Raw genomic sequence first — 21,128 nt, 5'->3', positions numbered from 1 at the left:
AGAGTGTTCAGGGCCAGGCTGGAGTAGGAAAAGAAATTATATGATTCTGTGAGTAGTGAGAAGGCATGAAGAACTAAAGGGTCCTCTAAGCTCCCTTCCAACCCAGACTATTCTGTGATTCTCTGAAACTCTAGAGCTATCATAAACAATAGCACCATATTTTTACACTATCCTCAACCATGTGGGCTTCATTAGGACTGAAGCATTTGGCTTCTCATTTTATTTTTAAATAAGGACATTAGATGCAGTTGTAGCTTGAGAAAAATCCTCAGTACATTTGCCAGATACTTTTGGCTTCCATTAGTGCCTAGAGGAATCTGAATCAGCAGCAATCTTATCCAACTTTGGCTTAGCAGAGTTTGGGTAAGAACACTTATGCAGGATTCACTTTTGCTCTGTAGTAAGAACAAAATGTGGGTGGCAGCAGCAGCCAATGAAAGAGTCTGGTGGACAAAGGCTCTGTGGAAGGCTGCTGTCTGCAGGACAAGGAAATTGCAGATCTCAGGGGTAAAAAGGAAATAATATAGACTGACTTTTTCTTTATTTCAAAATTATTTATTCCTAAACATTTTGCTCTAAATAAATGTATGTTTCAAAGAATGCTGTTAGTAAGTTATGAGATCATTCAATGAATACTAGAGTTTGACAGCTTTTGCGTCGTGACTCTTCCTCAGAGGAACACAGTTCTGGTCCTTGTGACTGCAATGGGAGCAGGTACAGAGCACTCACAGTGGAGGGAAATGATTATAGAAATAAGATTGACAAGAACATTAAACTGCTTCCCACTTACGGCTTGAAGAAAGGCTGCTGGGCTCTTCTACACCAGGAACACAGCAGGTTGCAAGTTCTCTCCTCCAAATATTTTCATAAAAAATAAACCCATCACATTTCATGTTTCATTTTTTGTTTTGCTTTAAACCACGTCTATCTTTTACTCAGGTTCTAAGACAGATACTAAATAAGGAAACACAGTAGCTTGGTAGGCGGGCAGAGGCTTTACGTTCTTCAAAACATCTGGACATAATCACCTCATCCTTTCACAGCTGTGACTTGCCATCAGCTGTTCAGAATAATTTCAGCCATTACAGTTCATCACCTCCACATTTTGATTAATTACTTATAATACTACTCCTGACAAATATTCCAATATTCTTAAATTACAAACAGCTTGGGGAAGACTGCAGTTAGGGCAACTTAAAAAGCATGCCAGATATTTTCATATACATGTGATTTATGAGCACAAATGATTGAAAATCAAAGTTTTATTCCCACAGGAACCAAGCTTCTCCCATCCATAGTATCACTGTGCTAGCAAAATCGCAAGGTTAATTCCCAAACTTCTTTAGTTCAAGAACGAACATTCTGAGACAAACTGGAATTAGCTCACATGGGGAGTTGAGAAAGAAGACTGAATGAGGATTCAAGGATTTGGCAAATGAAGCCAAAACTACCTTGACCACATGTTGGCAATAATGCCACTTCAAACTGAAGGCTAGACTAGCTTTAGCCTAACAGAGATCCTTCAGAGATCACTCGCAAGCTCACATTCCTACTATTATATCAATTCCAGCATGTTTTAACAGTTAAAACAGCCCTAAGATTATAAAGACTAACATTAAATACTGAGTTTGAAAGGCATTAACCCTCACAAATGCAGACCAAAATGGAAAGCTTAAAACACCCTCGATCTTACATAATCATAACTAGGGGGAAAAAAGAAAAAAAACTCAAACATGCTACTCAAATAAAACCATGCAGCATCCCAATATTAAGCAAAGAAAATTCAATCACAATTAAATTCCTTTATTAATATCAACTCATCTTTAATCAGTATTTCAACCCCATTTTAATTCCAGCAATGATTACAACAAAATGAAGATATGCTTTTAGTTCAGAGAAGTTTAATTAACTGATCTTGGATATGATGCCACCAAGAAGGACAAAGAGAACTGAGAAGCCTTTAATGTACATCAGCTTGTAGGAAACACAACACCACAGCATGTGCTATCTATGTGGGATCCAAACACTTCATCTTAAAAACAGCAAAGCAATGAGTTAAGCAGTTCATGCAGGAAGAAATAAAAACTCATGTGTGCTAAGGAAATCAATGCACTAGTCTGTTAACCCAGGAGATCTTAATGAATTGCAATTGTGTCCAAGAACTGGCAAGGCAGACTGTAAATTAAAAGTTAAGGACAAAGTTCCTTTGACAAACATTAGAACAAATTTCAGTTGGATTTATTATTCAACTTACTATCCTGGACATACCTATCGCTCAGAGTCCCACCTTCATCTCTTTCATGCATCCATCCAGGAAAACTTGCTAATGAAAGCAAGGACGCTGGTGTAAAATTAAAGTGAATACAGAACTCAACAGACTATAAATTCTGAATAGAATTTTAGAGTTTACAATTTAGACACCATTAAAAAAAAAAAGGTTTCTGAAAGTCAGTTACCCTGACTTCCTGCCTGCCTTCCTTTCTGAAGCTTACAGTAATACCTGTGCTTAGGAAAACGTTAATCACCAAGTTGCTTTCTCTCTCCATCTGTCCACTGACTTATTTTCTGTGTACTCACCAGATCTTTAACCAGTGAATTAAAAGACATCCTAATACCTCTGGGCACACAGACCACCACCTCAATAAAATTGCAGTATTAATGTCTCTGGGAAGCAAAAACCAAGGATTAAATGGACTAACCATGCAACACACAGAAAGGACAACTGGCAAGACTTAACAGATCTGCTGCTTAGGACATGGGAACAAACAGGTTAAAGAAGGCAGTTACTGCACCAGCAATCCTCACTGCAAGCTCCTCTGAGCTTACTAGAGGGGCTTGCACGCAACCACTTACTGCTTCATGGCACCACACTTGGAGCTTTGTGACAAAGATTTCCACTGGTTTAGCTAAATTTATACACCTCCTTCAGACCAATTACACTAATGCAACACCTCATGTGGACACCTGTATTGCCTCAGAGCAGAATTTCTGCCACAGTAGTTTAAATGTGTTAATTTAAACAAATAAACATTTAGTTGCTTCCCAATTTTGTGATCCATAACTGCTCCACAACACCTCCAAAATTTTTTAGGAGGAAAATCAGTGCATTTCAGGACAATCAAGCTTTACAGATTTCATTTCCAAAAACAGTTCTCTTCCATTTCTAGAAGCTACTATTATCAAAACCAGGTATATTTCCAAACATAGCCCCTTCTCTCCAGTGAAACCAGCTCATGTTTTAAGTCTCCATCTTGTGCCAAGAAAAGTGACTGACCAGAAATTTCATAAAAGCTTCACAGATCAGATTCAGCGTATGATCACTAAATGAAAAGTGCTTATTTTAGAACAGAAAACTGCCATACTTCCTTTATAAGGAATATTACTAGAGCACTAAATAGCAAATCACTGACAAGGGATCTAATCACTATAATTTATTCAACTCTGCAAATTAAAGACAACATATTTGAGATCTCTGTATGAAATTCATCACCATATTGAACACAAACATTACAGCTAGATGAAATTGCACATTTTTGAGAGCAATTACACTATTTGCTTCTCCTAAAGTCCAAATAAAATAAAAACATCATTTCTTCAGCTATGTATTTGTTCAGTCCCTACTGGGATTTAAATACAGCATTTCCATTAAGTCAGTCCTACTGAGAAAGTTTTAATGAAGTTTAGTGTGATGCACATACTCCTACACCGACACCAGATCCTTTTTTAGGTTCTACTGGATTTATTTGCTCCTCTTCTTTCAGCTTCACTTCTCTAAAGTCTTCCCTGACTTCTTCTAACAGACCTGGCTTGAAAATGACATCCAGTGCTGTCATTGCCAAAGCTTTTGCTGTGCGCAAGGCATAGAACTGAGCGGTCTGTGACCCTGCACAAAAAGAAGTAAGAGGAATTTCAGGTTGGATTACCAATGTTTAAACCACTTGCTTACTGCGTAAGACATATTTTATAAAATAAGATCTGTAAGTTTCAGCTGCAAGAACATTTTCGTAAACATCAACTTGCATGAAGTATACCGATTTTCCCATGCCTCAAAACATTTTTTCACTTGCAAGTACTTAACTTTCTGCTACTGATATAAACAACTAAGAGAACAGGAAAGTGAGTGTTCACATTGCACTCTGTAGAAAACGTGGAGCTTTATAAGGTAGCACTATTACGTTTCCAAAGTATTGTGTTTTAGGAGTTAAAATGACTTCTATCTTTTGGCTCACATTTAGAAATTCTTCTGAATATGCTGTTATGGAGAATCCTTCTAATTTCTTTTGTCTACATAGTACTATCAAATCAGGCTTTTACTATGAGGAGCAGTCATAATACCCATATACATGTAATCTTAAACACAAACCCAAAAATTCTACATTGTCAGCATTTTCTGCAACTCTACTATTAATGTTAATTATTTCAGGGTCTGTACGCAGCTCAGAGTACATCATGCTTGACAAAAGCAACCCTGTTTCTACAAGGTATTCACATGCAGCCAGTTTCAGACCTAGAACTTAGACTTTTAAACATTTACTATGCAGTAGTTTTCAATACCAGTGAAACTTGGGAAAGTTTTAATTCTCTGTAATTTGAAATAATTCTAATTTCTAGATTTGCTGTAGTGAGCAGTCAGCAAACAGTCTATACAATGCTTAAGGATTCCAAATATAAACCCCTAACCCTTTTCACTTCCACTCACCTGCAGCTTCTGTGTACTGCTCAGTATGATTCAGTGCATCAGAGCCAATATAAAAATAAGGATGAAGCCCAGGGACCACAAATGTGACATTTCCAAAGTCTGTGGAACCTAGGAGCAGCATAGAGATTTTCTTAATGAAAAAGCGTTATGCAGTTTTGAATGCTGTAAGAAAATGCATGATAGGGATTCTTTCCAGCCCATATCTAAAATGGAATATCCTTTGCCCCAAATACTAGAAAAAAAACAATCCTAATGAGTCATTACCCATACAAATATCTCCTGTCACCAAGGTGTTTTCCCTAACTAACCATCTTCAGGTGCTGCTCTCCAGTGCACTTCTGATCAATGATCAGTTACTGGACTGCAAGGAAGATGTATCAGCATGTTCCTATTCCTTTTACTGCTCATTTTTTATCAAGCATCTCCTGATAGTAAGCTGTTAATTCAGAAACAGGAAAGCTGCAAACCTTGGGAGTTTAAGGTAGTTCAGCTATTTCCCTGTTAGAGCCCTTAGAACTAGGCCCAACAATTCCTACTGCTCAGCAATATGCAAATATTCAGCATTCTGTAGGGCACTGAAGTAGAAACTACTCATCTTGAAACAAAAACAGATTGAGGGCAGCAGTTTTTTCCCCCATATGTTTTGATTATTCTCAGTTATGGAAATCCTAATGGCACAAGCACCCCTGAAATAAAATCAGAACTAAACTCCAGACAAAATGCTAGGGCTTTGCAGACAAACACCTGATACCAATGCTGCAGATTTTAATGATGATTCCTTCATGCCTATCACTTTCAGTATGTTATCTAGCACCTACCTCACAGCCTTATCTACTTAATGATATCATCCCAAAGTAGAAGATTTTTCATAGTAAATCGTCCAAGAGTTTACAACTATATCCCCAACTACATCCCAAGTGCCTTTTTTTTCACCCAAACAAGCAATCCCCTCATTATTTGTTAAATGACATTTCGGAGCTGGGGAAATCAACATACCAGTTACTGTGAAATCCAGATACCAGAGTAAGCATTGTTTTGTAGCAGGGAAAAATAGGGATGATGCACTAAGATCTCACTTAACTTTTTGAGGCCAGAGATTCAAGAATTGGTTTCTTTAGCAATGGTGTATAAAATGACTGTTCCAGAGATTTAAAATTAATTGAAACACATCAGATAGCCTCTATATAGTGATACTTCATGATGAGAAGATATTGCTAATGCCTTAAGATTTAATAATTAAATGATTGAAGAATACAGATTTTATTTGGAAGCCTATAGGTAGTGAAAGTGAGTCCATAGAGCCTACGTTGTAAGGACAAGAGTTTGCTATTTACTTTGCTTACAGATAATGGAAACAGCAAAGCTTGTTCAAAAACATCTCTTCCCATAAATTCAGGATGCATTTGAAGAAAATCCAACTCTTGGCACAGCAACAAGTTAATTTAATTTCCAGTAGTCTGCACTACTGATTCATTCTTTGCTCAACCTAGACAGACAAACCAGTAGTTGTGCATACTCCAGACTAAACCAAGGGTTCTAGACCTGCCTTACTAAGTCCCAATACATGAACTGCTGCAAACTGTGTTGCCCTTTTCCCTACTCTCACTCAGCAAACAAAACATTAGAAACTTCACTCCATCATAGCTCTCGGTCACGTCATTCCTCCTAAATTTATATCCATATTCAATGCACTACCAGTCAACATGTTATTTTTGCTGAATAGAAGGGATTTAAATTGGGTACTTTCTAGTAATATGGAGAGGCAAAATCCACGCAGCTTTTAATAAAAAGGTGACAGCTAAATCTTCTCCTCTATCAGAAAAAATGTTACACCCTTTAGGGGAATAACATAGAGGTATGTTTAGAACATCAGGTGTTCCAATGGTTTCCATACAAACATCTGAAATTGTATGCTTGCTAGACACGTACAGATTGGGATTCCTTCTAGAAGCATCAATAATTGCAGTTATCAATGCAATACACATAATTCTGCACTATCTTCAACAGAGAGATACTGGAGTTTCAGCCTCTCAAAAATATATCCTGAAGCCTCTTCAATCACTGAATATTTAATGCAGTCAGTATTACCACAAACATGATTCCAAGAAATGTTTAGATACAGTCCCAAGCTTCAAAAGTGGAATTTTCAAAACTACCTACAAAAATACTAGACCTTCTTAAGATTTTCTTCATCAGTCTTGTGTACAGGAAGCCAATGAACCCCATGAATACTAAATTTTGAGCAGACTAAGTTATCACACATGTGGGTGCCTCAAGTAAGGCATGTTTAACTAAGCCATCTGCTTTAGGAGGTTATGGATATCCTGTAGTAAAGCCACCCTACGACCAGTGGAAGGAGAAACAGGTGCTGGCACCTGGTCCAAGCTAGCTCAGTTTCACATTATGTCACACCACCCTGGCTATGTGCCCAGCGAGCAGAGCTGTGTGGGGCACACCCAGAGTCGTGTGATTTGCTGTACTCAAGGAAGCCTTGGTGACGCTTATCTGCCTAGAGCGATACCTGGGAGCAGACCGACACTAATACCCGTGCAGAGGTGGCAGCGAGTACGCTCATCTCTTAATGACTGTTCTGCTGCACAGACATGGAGAAGCAACTGAGCTATCTTCCTTCCCTTTCAACAGAAGAAACTGATATCCTAAAAGAAAACATTGAAAACCACATGAAAACTAAACAGAAATAGAGGTCTTGAAAAAGACGACACAAAATACTCAACCCCCCCAGAAAAGGGTAGCATACAAAGTTCCACTCCTATGGCTCTGGAGACTGTGCTGTGTTATCTCTCCTGAATTCCCACTGCAAATATTCAGAGGAGAAGCTGTGGAAAGAAAATTCAGTAAAACCTGCTGCAGTGCGAGATAAAAAAGCAATTGCTCAAGCACATTTTGACATTTGACATGCAATTCAAAGACAGGACAGCCATACAGGGAATTTTGGTTTAAGCAAGTTAATAGTTAACATTTAGCATATCATGTAACTTACATATGAAAGCCCTATTGCAACTGGGTGTCTGTGCAAAGTTCACTTCAAGTCCTCTGAATAAATGCAAGATCACCAAAATTCGTGATCATCCTTACTACAATGGTTTGGAGGAACCAACTAGCAGAGCTCCAGAAAGCTGCACTACAGTAAACATTCTAAGGTTCCTCAGCCCCTATCTTTGGCTAAATGAGCAAAGTAGTAAATCTTATTTGTATTACACTGAAGAAAGAAGGAAAAAATCTGCCTTTAGCTATAATTTGGTTTTAAACACAAGACAATGAACCAGTGTTTAATTTGGAGGGGAAGTAAGCAATGGGAAAAAATCCACTACCGTTAGATACCAAGAATACCATTAGATACAATGCTTCCCCTACCCACAAAAAAAAGGTTGGAGAGCTGTTCCTAAACACCAAGTTTGCCCAAACTCCGAAGATAATCTGCATTTAATATAGAGAGGATAAGTACCACAATCAAACTAATAACTTTTTACTGAGAACAGTATTTTCCTTCTAAGAGAAAAACCTTTAGCGTGAATGGAGTAAAAATGTTCATAAATACAATTAAGATCAGTAGTTAAGGCTAAAAGTATGAGCAGAAGTTGAGACTTGAACAGAGCTCCTGTAGGAAGAGTCTGAAAAAAAGCGTTAAGGATAACAAGAAACCCACCTAAGCATTCAAGAATTCCCATTTCTGTTATAGCTCTGAGATCAAAAAAGTTAAATCATTTGAGACATAGTCAAGACCCAGAAGAGAACACCTACTTGAAGAGCACCCTTTGGAAAACTAATCTGTTGAATTCACGAACTAAAACTAGAGGCATGTAATTAATTACCTGTTAATGAAAAGATTAAATTAGGGTGAGTGAGATGCTTAAACTTCCATTTATAAATCTCTCCAAAAACTCCCTCTAAAATAATTGTTAGATTCTGGTAGACTTGTTTATATGTAAGCTTGGAAAATATTACTAAACAAGGTTCCTAAAAACAAAGTCTCATCCCTATTCATAGCAATCCAGGATTCTGTATTTTAAAGCCACAGAATGAGACAATTTATTACACATCCTGATGTTCTCAGAAATACTGCTCTTAGCTTTCTGTCCTTTCCCCAAACCAAACTGTTTATTACTTGAAATACTTTCAGAACTATTATCAATAGGTGTTTACTGCTTTTCTTACCTGTTCTTAGCTTCTACAACAAATACAGAAACACAGGCCAGCTTTTACAGAGCTTCAGCTTTGTAATTTGGCTTTTTCTGACCAAACTGTGTTTAACTTAGCTCTATTTTGTTATTTTATACTCTTGAGGGTTGATCAACCCAAGCTTAAGTCACAATGAAAAATGCAGGTGGAGTTACCTGACAAACCATTCAAGACAGCATCTTCTGATATAAAATCTATTCCAAGCTTCTTTCCATTCTCCTTGTAAATTTTCTGCAGGCTCTTATTTGGAAGCACATTGTAGTAATCATTTTCACCACCTTTTATTTCCACCTAGACAAAAACCCCAAATTATTTTAAGTTTTTTGCCAGTGTAAACCAGTTTAATGTAAACAATCTGAAGGCCAAAAAAAACCCCTCCATATCCAGACTTCAAACCCAAGGAAAAACAGACATAAATGCTAAGTTTCTTTCAAAAATACAACATTCTGCCAAATATTATCCTTGATCAAAACACAGCTGGTGTTCTGTTCAGTTTCAACAAGACAGAAAAATTCCAGAAGCAAGGATTTCAAAATTTTCTCCAAAAATAGAAAACAAGTATTTCCTGTAACAGTGTCTTTTGCCTGCAGGTACTACTAAACTACATAGAAATAAATGTAGGCTTTTATCAAACTGTATTTTACCTTTTTTTAGAATGCTTCCAATAATTACAGCCCCATTCATGAAATGGCTTCACACAAGTAAGAAATTTGAAAACACATGAAAAAAACCTATCAATGTCAAATTTCAAAAGAGATCTTAACTTTCATTCTGCATAAATTGCACTTTCTGAAACCATTTTCTAGATCTAGGGAAGGGGACATGGTAGGAAAACAACATCTAGTGCCTCAAATAGACTATAAAAGTGACATGCTAATATTGACATACCCCGAACCTATTTGTTTTCATGATCACATACTTTTTTTTTACAGCTGAATTAGTTATAAGCCTGTAATTAACAGAGCAAGTAGAACTATCTATTTTAGCAACACAAAACAAGGTAATCATATTGCTTGAACCAGCTAGAAGAGACACGCTTCCGTTTACTAAAAGCAAAAGAAATGAAAATGCTTATTGAAAAATCACTCAGTTTTTCACATGTGGTTGCTACATGAGCCTGCTATTTAATGGGGCAATGGACCTAATGACCAAGAATATGGGAAAAAAACAGACAGAAGACCCAATACCTGTTTTGCTTGTTTCTACAGGTGAGGTTTGCCATCAAGCCTCCCAGGTCTCTGAGCCTAGCAGCACTATCTGTAGGATAGAAGCATCACCCACAGCAAAACAAAAAGAAATTACAGGGCACTTAAAGAAATTGTATGTACATGGGATCAGGCAGGATGCATCGAAGGATGCAGAGTAAGAGAAGTAGAAATGCAGTCTGGGAGCTATCATTTTTTAAGTGTCACTGAAACAGAGGGATGTTCCAGCTCACTGAACCAGAACTAAAGGTCACATCCTCTTGAAGGGCCAAGAGGAGGTCCTTGAAAACTACACACTCCTCAGACCATCCTATCCTCAAGTTCCCAGAGGGATTACACAGCAAATAAATCCTCCTAGAACTCATACCCAGGCTCATGAATCACGAGGTGATTGTAAACATCCAGCATACAAGATGGAACTCATTTAAAAGCAGATAGTGCATGACCGAACCTAGCTTTGCATGACAACATGTCCGGCTCAGATGACAAGACATACAAGCTCCAAGTGTTTACAACCAGTGGCAGAAAATACCACATTGCTTCCTGTTACTTGTAGCACTCATCTGCAACCAAGACTGGTGCCATTAGTGTTTTAGTATTTTTATTACTGATGTAGACAACCCCTGTGAGACCACATCTGTTTTTTTTTTGTTCAGAAAACATCTGTGTTTGTTTGGTTTCTCCTTAAATCAAGACTGGAGCTAGGCCAGGGGAAGGCCACCAGAATGATTAAGTGGAGAACATAACGTACAAGGACAGGCTGGAAGAACTTGATCTGCTGAGCCTCCACAGAACAGAAGGTTAGCAGGGCATCTTACTGCTGGTCTAGAGTTACCAGATGGAAAGGGTACAGACAAGGCAGAACCAGACTTCTCAGATGTAAAAGTGATGCAACAAGAAGCAACAAAGGAAATTCTCATTGGATACAACAGGATCACAGAGTGGTTGATGTGGGAAAGCCCCTACAAGAGGTCATCTTGTCCAGTTCCCCTGCTCAGTCAGGGTCACCTAGAGCTGGTTGCCCAGAACCATACTGAGCCAGCTTCTGAATATCTCCAAAGATGGAAACACTGCAACCTCTGCAGGCAACCGGTTCCAGTGCTCAGGTCATTGCAGCAAACATTAGGAAAGTAGTTGTTCACCAGGAGGTGGGTAGAGCACTTGTTGAGAGAGGTGGTAGAATTTCATCCTTGGAAGTACTCAAAAGTCCACATGGCACTCAGCAACCTGCTCTAAGAGGTCCTGCTCTGAACAGAGAACTAGACCAGATGACCTCCAGAGGTCTCTCCCAACACAGATTCTTCTAGGATTCTCTGGCACTCTATTTATAAACCAAAGCTTACTTTCAGGCCACAAAGCAACGGAACAGCAAAAAGTATCTCAGTAATTTAGTTTTACTTTGGCTAAACACTATGCAGACAAATAACATAAACTTTGATTTCCTGTTCTGGTCTGGGTAACAGAAACACATGACAATGAATATATTCTTACCTTGCACCCTGTGGCCAGTGCTGCAGATTTGAAGCAGTTCTCAACCTTCTCTGTCAGAACAGAAAGCTCTTTCCTTGAAGGAGCACGCAAGTAAAACTCCAGTTCAGTGTAAGAAGGAATGATGTTAGGCTTCACACCACCATTTTTTATTACACCTGCAGAAGGGGAAAAGTCATGTTGTCAGTGTTAAATGCAATTGCTTGATCTTCAGCCCTGTCATGAAATTCCCCAGTCAAGAACTATAAATACATAAACAAAACCAACAAAATATCAGCTGAGCATGAAATACAAAGAATGTAAAAAATGCTGTATGTGGACAAAGTTTCTTCATCATGTCAGATTAAGTGGAAAATGTACATGTCTTTCAGCACAATCTCACAGCATTCTTTGGTTAGACATCTGTTTTAAATCCCAGAGTCAAGCCAAACTAGCATTTCTAATTAATCCCCTAAAATTCAATGCATTGGAGTCATAAAGCAATCTGTCTGCTAACAAGAAAAAAAAAATGCTGTAAGGGTTAACTTGGACTCCAACTTTTAAACATTTCCTCAATTAGAATGTTTCCAACTTACTTTGCAAGCTTGAAGAAAAGCTGAGTAAATTGCATTTCTCAGCCATACTGGAATAATGTGTGTATTGTAGTGCACAGTAAGTTAATTAGATTGCTCATATTAATTCTTCAGAAATATTGGAATGTATAATACATGTAGCTTTATTCACAAGTGCAGTTTGAGTTGAAAGTTCTCCCTCAAGGAAAAGTGTGATTGACTACATCTTTTACCATTATGGCAAAGACATTACCATAAAAGACAATAATATTTAGCTATTTCGACAAGAAAATATTGTAGATCCCCAGCTGTACATTAAATTTCATTGCACTAACAGCTAGATGCTTCCAACAGGCTGTTTCCCTGGCTTCCTACCCTCAAATTCTTGTATGTGGAATTAGATTTGTTTTCTGTAGTACCTGAGAAACTTCCACCTTAAATGGAAATATTGCAGAAGTTACTGATGTGTGTCAGTGAGGCCTGAAGAGACAGTATCTATGGGATGCAAATGGGCAACAAAACTTTACTTTTGGTGCAGAAAACCTATTAAGATTATGAACTTCACCTCCAATCTCAAATACAGTCAAAATAAAAAACAAAGTAATGAATTAATCCAGTATCAGTATTTGTCCATAACAATAGGGACAGCTCAGATGAGAGACATAGACATCACAGGAAAGGAAGCAGTGAGTATTCATGCAAATTTGCATGACACATATCCATAACAAGCTTTCTCAGAACAAGTAGCTTCATGAATAAACAGCTTTCACTTGTCCTGTCCAGCACAATTGTAAATGGAACTGGAGAGAGTCTGAGTAGGTCTACAGTTAAATTTCAATACAACTGCAATATGGATTGGACAGCAGACCTAGATTAAAAGTAGGCTGCCTGCACACTATTAGTAGCACCCAATTTGCCCTTCTGGATGGAAACTTTTTTTTTACAACCTGTTTAATACAACTTCTTGAGCAGGAAAAAAAAATCTACATTCCTGTTTTTCAAGGGGGCAACATATACTCCATTCATAAGCAGGGAAGAAAGATAACAGCAAAATCTCAGATAAACTCAGGACAACAATATTTCAGTACATGAAACATTGGTTAGAAATTCTAGACTTCAAGCAATGGAAATTATTTCAGCTTTTGTTAGTGGGTTAACACTACTATTTTAGGATCACTTAATTCAGCCACTGATTATACTCCAAGTCTACAACATGAGATCTCCTACACAATGCTGTAAAGAAAGCATTCCTAAAATTAAATCTCATTCTGGCTGCTTGTCCTTTCCCAGAAGTATTTTAAATATTTCCACATTGAAAACCAGGTTTATGACAGCAGTTGTATCAACACAGTAATTTCAGTTGTGCTGCTGTTCAGGAAACACTACCCCTAGAAGGCTTGTTTAGATACTTGGATTTTTTGCCAATATTACCCATGTAGCCTTTATAAACTATGAAGCAGTATTTAGGGGTTTAGGCTTAGATTCAACAGAAGACTTAGGCATCTTCAACCTTAAACCTGCAACACATGGGTTGCAGACACCAAAACTCTTAGTTATGTGCCTTGTTTTCTACAGAGAAATAGCATAGAGAGGCTGTGCCTGCTGTCTGAAATTCACTTGGGCATACTGCAGAGCAGAACTGCAAACAGCTTCATCTACAGTCAAAAGGATTAGGACTCCATCCAGATATCCTGGAGAGAAACACATACTTGTATTATATACAGCACAAGCAGCCAAGACACATAATGATTAGCTCAGAACTTCTGGAAGGTTTTTTAGCTCATAACAAGTATTCCAAATAAATAGCTCTACATTCAAAAGCCCTGTAGAATTGGCAGTTTCTTAATTTCAACTTGGAAAAAGTTGTGTTGGGTGTAATAAGGAAACCTGGATTTATAGCTAAAGGGCAGCTTCATCTCACCTTTTGAACCGTTCTCACTTTACAGATAGAAATGCATGACCTTGAAGGAGTATGAGCCAAGCTTAATAGTTAATGTCTTACTGCAAAATGGCCTTTCTAATCCCAAACCTACTAGATATTAAATATTAGAATCCAGTGAACATCTAGTTGATTGGGCTACTAATCAGAACTATAATCTTCTGCCATCACGTTTTTTGTACCTCACCAAATAGATTTCATTGCAGACCACGAGACCTTTCCAATAAATGCCATCTAATTAATGGAATGTCTACCAAAAAAGCGATGCAGTAAGTAATACTTCACTGTTTGGAAGCATTTAATCTTACACCTTTGAAAATCCACATATATACTAAGGAGTTGAAGATCATGTACCAAAATGAACTTAGAACTTTTTTTTTTCTTTCTGAACTGCAACTTCAACACTTAAACTTTGTCTAGCCTTCACCTGGGCATCGGAGTCCCCTTTCAAATCTGACCTTTCAGCCTATTTTCAGCAGTTAGTTCTGGACACTGACATGATTTTAAAGACTGCAGACACACCATTTAAATGAAATGGTGCTGTTTCATAATATTTGAAGTGACCATACTAATTTAGTGCTTTAGTGCAATACTTTGGAATGTGTGATATTCTATGTTAGTACTTCGACAGCCTAAACTCTTACTTGCTGGACATTAGGTTTAATGAAGATCTCACCATGAACTCTCCAGGTCGGTTTCATTTGCTGTCTTAAAACAGACAGATTGTTGTACGCAAGAACAGCAGCATCTAACGCATTAACTCCTTCCCAAGGATAAGCAGCAGCATGAGAAGCTTTTCCATAGTATTTCACAGTCACGCTAGGAAATAAAAGGCATTGCTTATTTGTTTCTCATTCAGTGAAAAAAAAAAAATCTTTGAAATGAAAAAGTTCCTTTTGTTCACACAAATGTATGTTATTTAAATTTTGTGTAGCATAACACCAAACAATTACCTTGCACTAGACTGTTATATAGTTAAACTATCTTTGCAGAAAAACGCTGAAAGATTTCTAGAAAACCAACAAAATGTAATGATACCAAGAGCCAGTCAGGCAAGGGAGTTACTGGTAATATACCATTATGTAGCCTTTTCCTGAAGAGTACACGTCTCATATATTAATTAAATTTCTCCAATGCTTTTTTTATACTACCTGACTGTTATGAGACTTAAAGTTACTAACACTCTTCTCAGAGGATAACAAACCCTTTTCTCTGATTCAGGATTAGAATCTGAGTGTCCTAATTCTCGTCAAATAAAATGTGTACAGTATGTAAAATAGCAAAAGCATGTACGATCACATACAACTCGTGTCTAAATAACAAAAGTCAAGTTTTACAACCATTTATCCAGCCATGACCAGACTAACTCACTTGTACCTCCATCTTGCACAAAGGCCAACTTAACCAGTTATCCTGAAGTGACCTCTTGTGCTCACAACCATGCCACAGCTTCAAGTTAACACCAGCACTTAAATTCTGGATGGTAAAGAGAGAGACAATGCAGTGTACTGTTGCAACAGGAAACATCTCTTACTACTGCTGCAATCCAAATTAAACGTGCCTTTTTCCATCTCCACTAATCTTCCAAGACAATCATAGAACCCATTCCCTAGACTATGAGTTTCATTTAAAATTTATTATCATTAAGAAATACAAGGAACTTGTCCATTAATATCCCAAGTATTAGACTGCAGCCCTTCAAATCAACTCGCAAAGATCCCTGGAAATTCTCAAAAAAATGGAAAGAAGGCAAAGTACAGCAAAAAGTCATGCTGCAATGTTTTTTTCCACAAGAAACATGTGTTTCTTATTAAAAAAAAGTTATTTCAGCATTCCTTTACTTGTACTTCTTTTGCTACACAAATGTCAGAGACGCTCAGGAAAACCCAACAGATTTTGCAGAACACCCTAAGCCAGTTTAAGAATACCAGCAAAAGAATGTAGATCCTGTTTGACCAACAATAAATAGGCTGATTAAGTGAAGGGCAAGTGAGTAAGAATCAGCAAACTTTGGCATGTATTCACTAGTGTTAATCTTATTTCAGGCACAAGCCAGCTTTCAGAATTGCAGACACGGCAATACTAGCAACTTAGAGATCACCAGTCCTTAAACTCCCTGCAAACAACCAAAAATCAATTACAAATTAGAAAAACTGTCTTTCTACCTTTGAAATCCCATAATTACATAAAACATGACAAACTCAGTATTTCAGGCTTTTGGAGATATTGTTTCACTCAGCACTTCAATTCCACGCCTCCTCCACATTCAAAGGTTTAAAGGCTATCTAGGACTTGCATCCTACTGCAGATCTTGATCTCTGAAGAGAGATTTCCAAATGTTACTGTATCAAACTCAAAAGGTTATTGCAAGCAGAAAGACAAAACTACCATTGAAAACTACATCTTGAAGATTATAAATATAGTCTTAAGGTAAAGTAAATGCAAGTTGGGCTAAGTCTTGAAGGAGATTACAATAACCAGTTAAGACTCTAGAAAAATGACAAAAGAATATAGCAAAGATCTGGCCAGGTAATGAAGATTAACCCTGTCTGTTTTACCATTCCACTTGGCAGTAACAGAAGCAAATTATCCACTGGAAACAGCCCTAGTAAAAGCAAAGTGGTCAGTAAAATCAAGCATATCAAAGCTGGATGGTAGCACAACAAGCTGAAAACAGTTCCCAGTACACCAAGTCATAAATGAATGGAAAATTAGTTATTTAAATAATTCAGAATTTAGTCTGAGACAGCCAAATGTAATACTTGAAAAAACTGTTGCACTGGAGGGAGTTTACTAGCAGGGTCTCTGCAAGGTAAGACCCTGGGATCAGGAATCACGTAACACATAAAATGTAGGAACAAAACCTGCTGGTACTACTGCTGGGACACTATGCAAACAGATGTTTGTAACACCAAAGGAAGAACAACATGGCCTTGCAGACTGGTAGAGCAAGAAAAGAATGAAGCTCCAAAGTATTTAAAAAAAAGAATATACTTAAAGACCAAGCATTTGCCTAAGAGTTGATTGCTTGAAAATGACTGAAGATGAAGTCCCAAAAGGGCCAGCTGTCTCCAAAATTATAAGGAAACACTACGGTCCCTGCATCAGCTGAGTAAGATCTACAGAAATTGCACCTCATGTACTGTATACAATTCTGGGGATGCACATCCAGCAAGGTGTACTTTAAGACAAGTCAAGTGACTCAAAGTACAAGTGAGCCAGTGCTGTCCATGAACATCAGCGCTAATCAGAAGAAGACAAGGTATAATTTTCAAAGAGTTACATGGCTGGCAAAAAAGGCAGCTGTGTGAGGGTAGGACTGTTGTCCATCCTTACACTGGGGACGAACACGAAGGAAAGACAGGAACTACTTTGGATCAAAACCAAAAAGTTGATGTGAGAGTTAACACACACAACATGGCCATGACTAAATTTAGCGTGGAAGTTACTACAGATCCAAACTTCGGTCAGGCTTAGCTGGCCAGTTCTTTTCAAAAGGCGGAAGGCAAGCCTGAAACACCTTTCAAACTGATTAAAATGCACAGTGGACCACATGACTGGCACCCAGGAAAGCACAGAACTATGACCCTTGAGACCCTGCAGTTGCATCTTTAAATTCTACTTTAACAGATGGCATAATCACAAGCATGTTTAACAGAAACGTCTAAAAACATCAGAACAAATAACGGATTTTTGGGATACATGGAAGATTATCTCAGAGCAGTCAGGGATTTGAGCACTAGGCTGAACACAGCACTTTGAAAGAATGGCTCAGAGTGCCATTCCCTAACAGTAACCTGGCTCCTTAGCTGACTGCAAATACCTTTGTCTGAAGGGCACCTGCAAGGTTCTGGGTTCAGCCACTGCTAAAGCAGGTTCCCTTCTCAGGAAGGGGACAAAAGGCTAGTAACAAACCACCTCTTTCCACCTGAACCCACCCACTCACTCATGCTCGGCCACGTCGGGCAGGTAAGCCGCGTTTTCTTGCGAGGGGTGCGCCATGAAAACCACATCCAGGCCATCGAACGCTCCAGCCTTAATCAGGTCTATTTTGCCTCCTCCTTGCTCTTCCGCGGGCGTCCCCAGCACCGTGATCTGCAGCACAAACGCACAGAGAGAGTCAGGGGCTGTCAGGGAGAGTTCGCCACCGCTCTCCCGGCAGGGCCCTCACCTGCACGGCCACGGGCTCCGCCAGGCTCTCCAGGGCGGCCTTCAGCGCCAGCGCGGCGGCGGCTCCCACCTCGGCGATGAGGTTGTGGCCGCAGGCGTGTCCGAGCTCGGGCAGCGCGTCGTACTCGCACAGGAAGGCCAGGCGGAGCGGGTCCTGTGGGGCCGCCGTGCCCCAGTCGGCGCGAAAAGCTGTGCCCAGCTTGTAGCGCGGCTGCACGGCCCAGGCGGCGCCGGGCAGGTCCCCGCCGGAGAAGAAGCGGGTCAGGGCGTCGTGCGCCTGGTGCTCCGCGTACGCCAGCTCGGGACGGCTCCAGATGTCGCGGCTCAGCGCACCCAGACGCGCCGCGTTTAGATCCACGCTCTCGCACGCCCGCTGCTTCAGCGCCTCCAGCGCGGTGGCGGGGCCGCTCTCCGGCGGCTCCTGCGGCTTCATGAGGCCTCGGGAACACCAGTCCCCAGCCGACCCGAACCTGCCGCCCGCACCTACCCGCCGGCCTGACACCTGCGCTGACACCCCCTTTTATCGCGTCTGCCGCGCCGCGGGGCGCGATGGGAAATGTAGTTCGTGATCCCGGCCTGGCCTGGAGGCGGCGCCCAGTCGGAACTCCTCGCCCCAGCGTGCCCGGTGTGGCGCCCCCGGCCAGCCAGCAGAGTTTCGTGGGCCCGCCCGTAGCCCGTGCTGGCCGTGCTCCCGGACACCACTCGCTCGTTCGCTCCCCTATTCCCCCGGCAGTGGGATGGCGGAGAGATCGGAAGGATAAAAGGTAGAAGATTCACGAGCTGAGATAGACAGTTCCATAGGGAAAGCAAAGCAAGGAATGAATTCAGTGCTTCCCCTGGGCAGGCGGGTGTTCATCCATCTCCAGGAGAGCAGGGCCCCATCACACCTGACGGTGGCTTGGGAAGACAAACGCCATCACTGCAAACGTTGGCCCCATTCCTCCTTCTTCCCCTGCCTTCTATACTGAGCATGATGCCACATGGTCTGGAATGTCCCTTTGGTCAGTCTGGGTCACCTGTTCTGGCTGTGTCTCCTCCCAAGCACCCCCAGCCCCCTCCCCAGCTGCACAAAAATCAGAAAAGGCCTTGGCTCTGTGTAAGCCCTGCTCAGCAATAACAAAAACATCTCTATGTCATCAACCCTGTGTTCAGCACAAATCCAAAACACAGCCCCATGCCAGCCATTGTGAAGAAAATTAACCCCACACCAGCCAAAATCAGCATAAAATATTAGAAAGATAAATTACTTGTTGGAAGAACTGCCTTGTTAAACTTTAGGGCTTGGTGTGCTTTAGTGTTCTCAGACTTGGTGGGGAGGGGGTGGTGTTAAAAAACCTTGGGAAGCAGAATGTCCCGCTGATAGTGGGTACAAAGAATGCAGAATTTACAGGCCACAAGGACGTTTGGCAGAACTCCCATGATAAGAAGGAAACTAACAAAGCCAACTCAGCAACTGTGCTGAAATCAGCTCCAGCTGGGTGAAAGGTAATTCTGGCAGAGGGACATCGTAACCCTCATGGCCCCCTGACTCAAAGGAAGGAAAAGACTGAGCGTGTGGTCTTATTAGCGCAAGAAGAGAGGGACTCACTTAAACTTGACCAATAAAAAATAGAATACTAAGTAGTAGGAGAACTATGTAACTTGTAGCCAAGGAACATTAATGCCTTTGCTAAAATGTATAAGTAGTGAAGTGTTTTGATGGTCAATTTGCCAGCCAGCACCCCTTCCAGTGCAGAACTGTAAATAAATCAAATACCTGACTCTGTGTGTGGATTGGCCTCTTGCACAGTGGGTGAAAGAACCTAATTTGGACAACATGCTGATGGAACACATGCCTTGTTACATACATGTCTTACCATCACAAGGCCCAGAGATTGCATTCAAGTGAAAGGTCTGCTGTGGCTCTCCTGGGCTTGGAAACACCCTGTCTTCTTTGACATCTTTATTTTTTTTTCAACGAGGACCCTGTCTGACTGGATTTCTTTGGGATTTCTTACATTTCTCCAGGATTTCTGCACTCCAGGCCTGTGGGAGCCAGCTGATTGGGAGTTTTTAGATACAAGCTACATAGCAAGGAACTTGCCTATTGAACCAACCCATACCTGACAAAAATTGAAGTTAACAGGACCAAAATGACAAATTCTGGGTTTTTTTCCTTTGTTCATTTAATTACCAGAAACTCCCATTTTATTCATTTTTCCTACTGTATTCTTTCTCCACAACTTTTCTGTCACCTGGAAAGCTGCTTGGGTGTGCTGAACTGCAGCTTTCCCCTCTCCACAGAAGATGGAGGAGGTTCTTTACTTAGTGACCAAACCCTACAGGACTCGCAGTGACTCCAAGAAGAGCTCAGGCTCCCATGCCTTACATTTGTCATGAGCTATTTTTACCCTTGCAACATACTACGACAAGAATTATGGTTATGGTCGGCTCTTTCCCTCCACCCTCAAATTCTTCGAAGTGGAATAAAGCCATCCAGCCCAAAACGTGCTGAACTTACTTTGAACTATGGATACATGTTGAACTATCCTTATGGATACATGCAGTAAATACTTGTCAACAGCTGAGAGGGCATATACTCAGCAAAGGATCACGTAATTCAGATATGTTTGCCAAGGGATTTTTAGGGCTGGAAGCCCTTTGGAGCAGGCAGAATGTTCCTGAGGATAGTGCCAGGCCAACATTCTTTAGGAACAATCACTCTAGGCATACATCAAACTCAATCACTTTTGCACTCATGGAAAAAGCTGACTCCCACTTTTAGTGAGGAGGGGGAAAAAAACTCGTGTATTTTTTTCTTCCCCAGTACCTGATTCCTTGAGGCACTACTGTTCCCTGTATAGTTTTGTATTTCTTCAATAAAAACACAAGGTCCA

General features: G+C 40.1%; 1 protein-coding gene across 4 annotated transcripts; it reads right to left on the bottom strand.

Annotated features, from left to right (window-relative positions):
- Nucleotides 1–1,787: 1,787 nt before the first annotated feature.
- Nucleotides 1,788–19,248, bottom strand: LOC121673291 (peptidase M20 domain-containing protein 2-like). 4 transcript variants are annotated; one of them, XM_042046484.1, is made up of 8 exons: nucleotides 18,254–19,248; nucleotides 18,029–18,177; nucleotides 14,759–14,901; nucleotides 11,596–11,750; nucleotides 9,055–9,190; nucleotides 7,458–7,536; nucleotides 4,700–4,807; nucleotides 3,739–3,883 (listed from the first exon to the last, which is right to left on the bottom strand). In XM_042046484.1, exons 1-7 carry the CDS (start codon nucleotides 18,683–18,685, stop codon nucleotides 4,738–4,740), a joined length of 1,164 nt encoding a protein of 387 aa, XP_041902418.1. In that variant the 5' UTR covers nucleotides 18,686–19,248; the 3' UTR covers nucleotides 3,739–3,883; nucleotides 4,700–4,737. The 4 variants fall into 4 exon arrangements, 2 of the variants coding, with proteins under 2 accessions (XP_041902417.1, XP_041902418.1); XR_006019172.1 differs by lacking the exon at nucleotides 7,458–7,536 and having other exon boundaries at nucleotides 1,788–3,883; nucleotides 4,700–7,356; XM_042046483.1 differs by lacking the exon at nucleotides 7,458–7,536 and having other exon boundaries at nucleotides 1,788–3,883; nucleotides 18,254–19,240.
- Between the last annotated feature and the right edge of the window lie 1,880 nt (nucleotides 19,249–21,128).

The sequence above is a fragment of the Corvus kubaryi genome, unplaced genomic scaffold (genome assembly GCF_017639235.1).
Source record: "Corvus kubaryi isolate FWS band 111438036 unplaced genomic scaffold, C.kubaryi_AGA036_p1.0 65329, whole genome shotgun sequence".
Taxonomy (NCBI): domain Eukaryota; kingdom Metazoa; phylum Chordata; class Aves; order Passeriformes; family Corvidae; genus Corvus; species Corvus kubaryi.
The sequence above is the reverse complement of the archived record's forward strand: the minus strand, read 5'-3'. Positions and strand labels throughout refer to the sequence as shown.

What these genes read in the sequence shown, in the direction of transcription:
- LOC121673291 (XM_042046483.1), bottom strand. Translation starts at nt 18,685, where the DNA reads ATGAAGCCGCAGGAGCCGCCGGAGAGCGGCCCCGCCACCGCGCTGGAG. An exon ending in CGGAGCCCGTGGCCGTGCAG is followed by an intron (nt 18,178 to 18,253) that starts GTGAGGGCCCTG and finishes TTTGTGCTGCAG; the next exon opens with ATCACGGTGCTGGGGACGCC. An exon ending in CACTGGCCACAGGGTGCAAG is followed by an intron (nt 9,191 to 11,595) that starts GTAAGAATATAT and finishes GTTTTTGTCTAG; the next exon opens with GTGGAAATAAAAGGTGGTGA.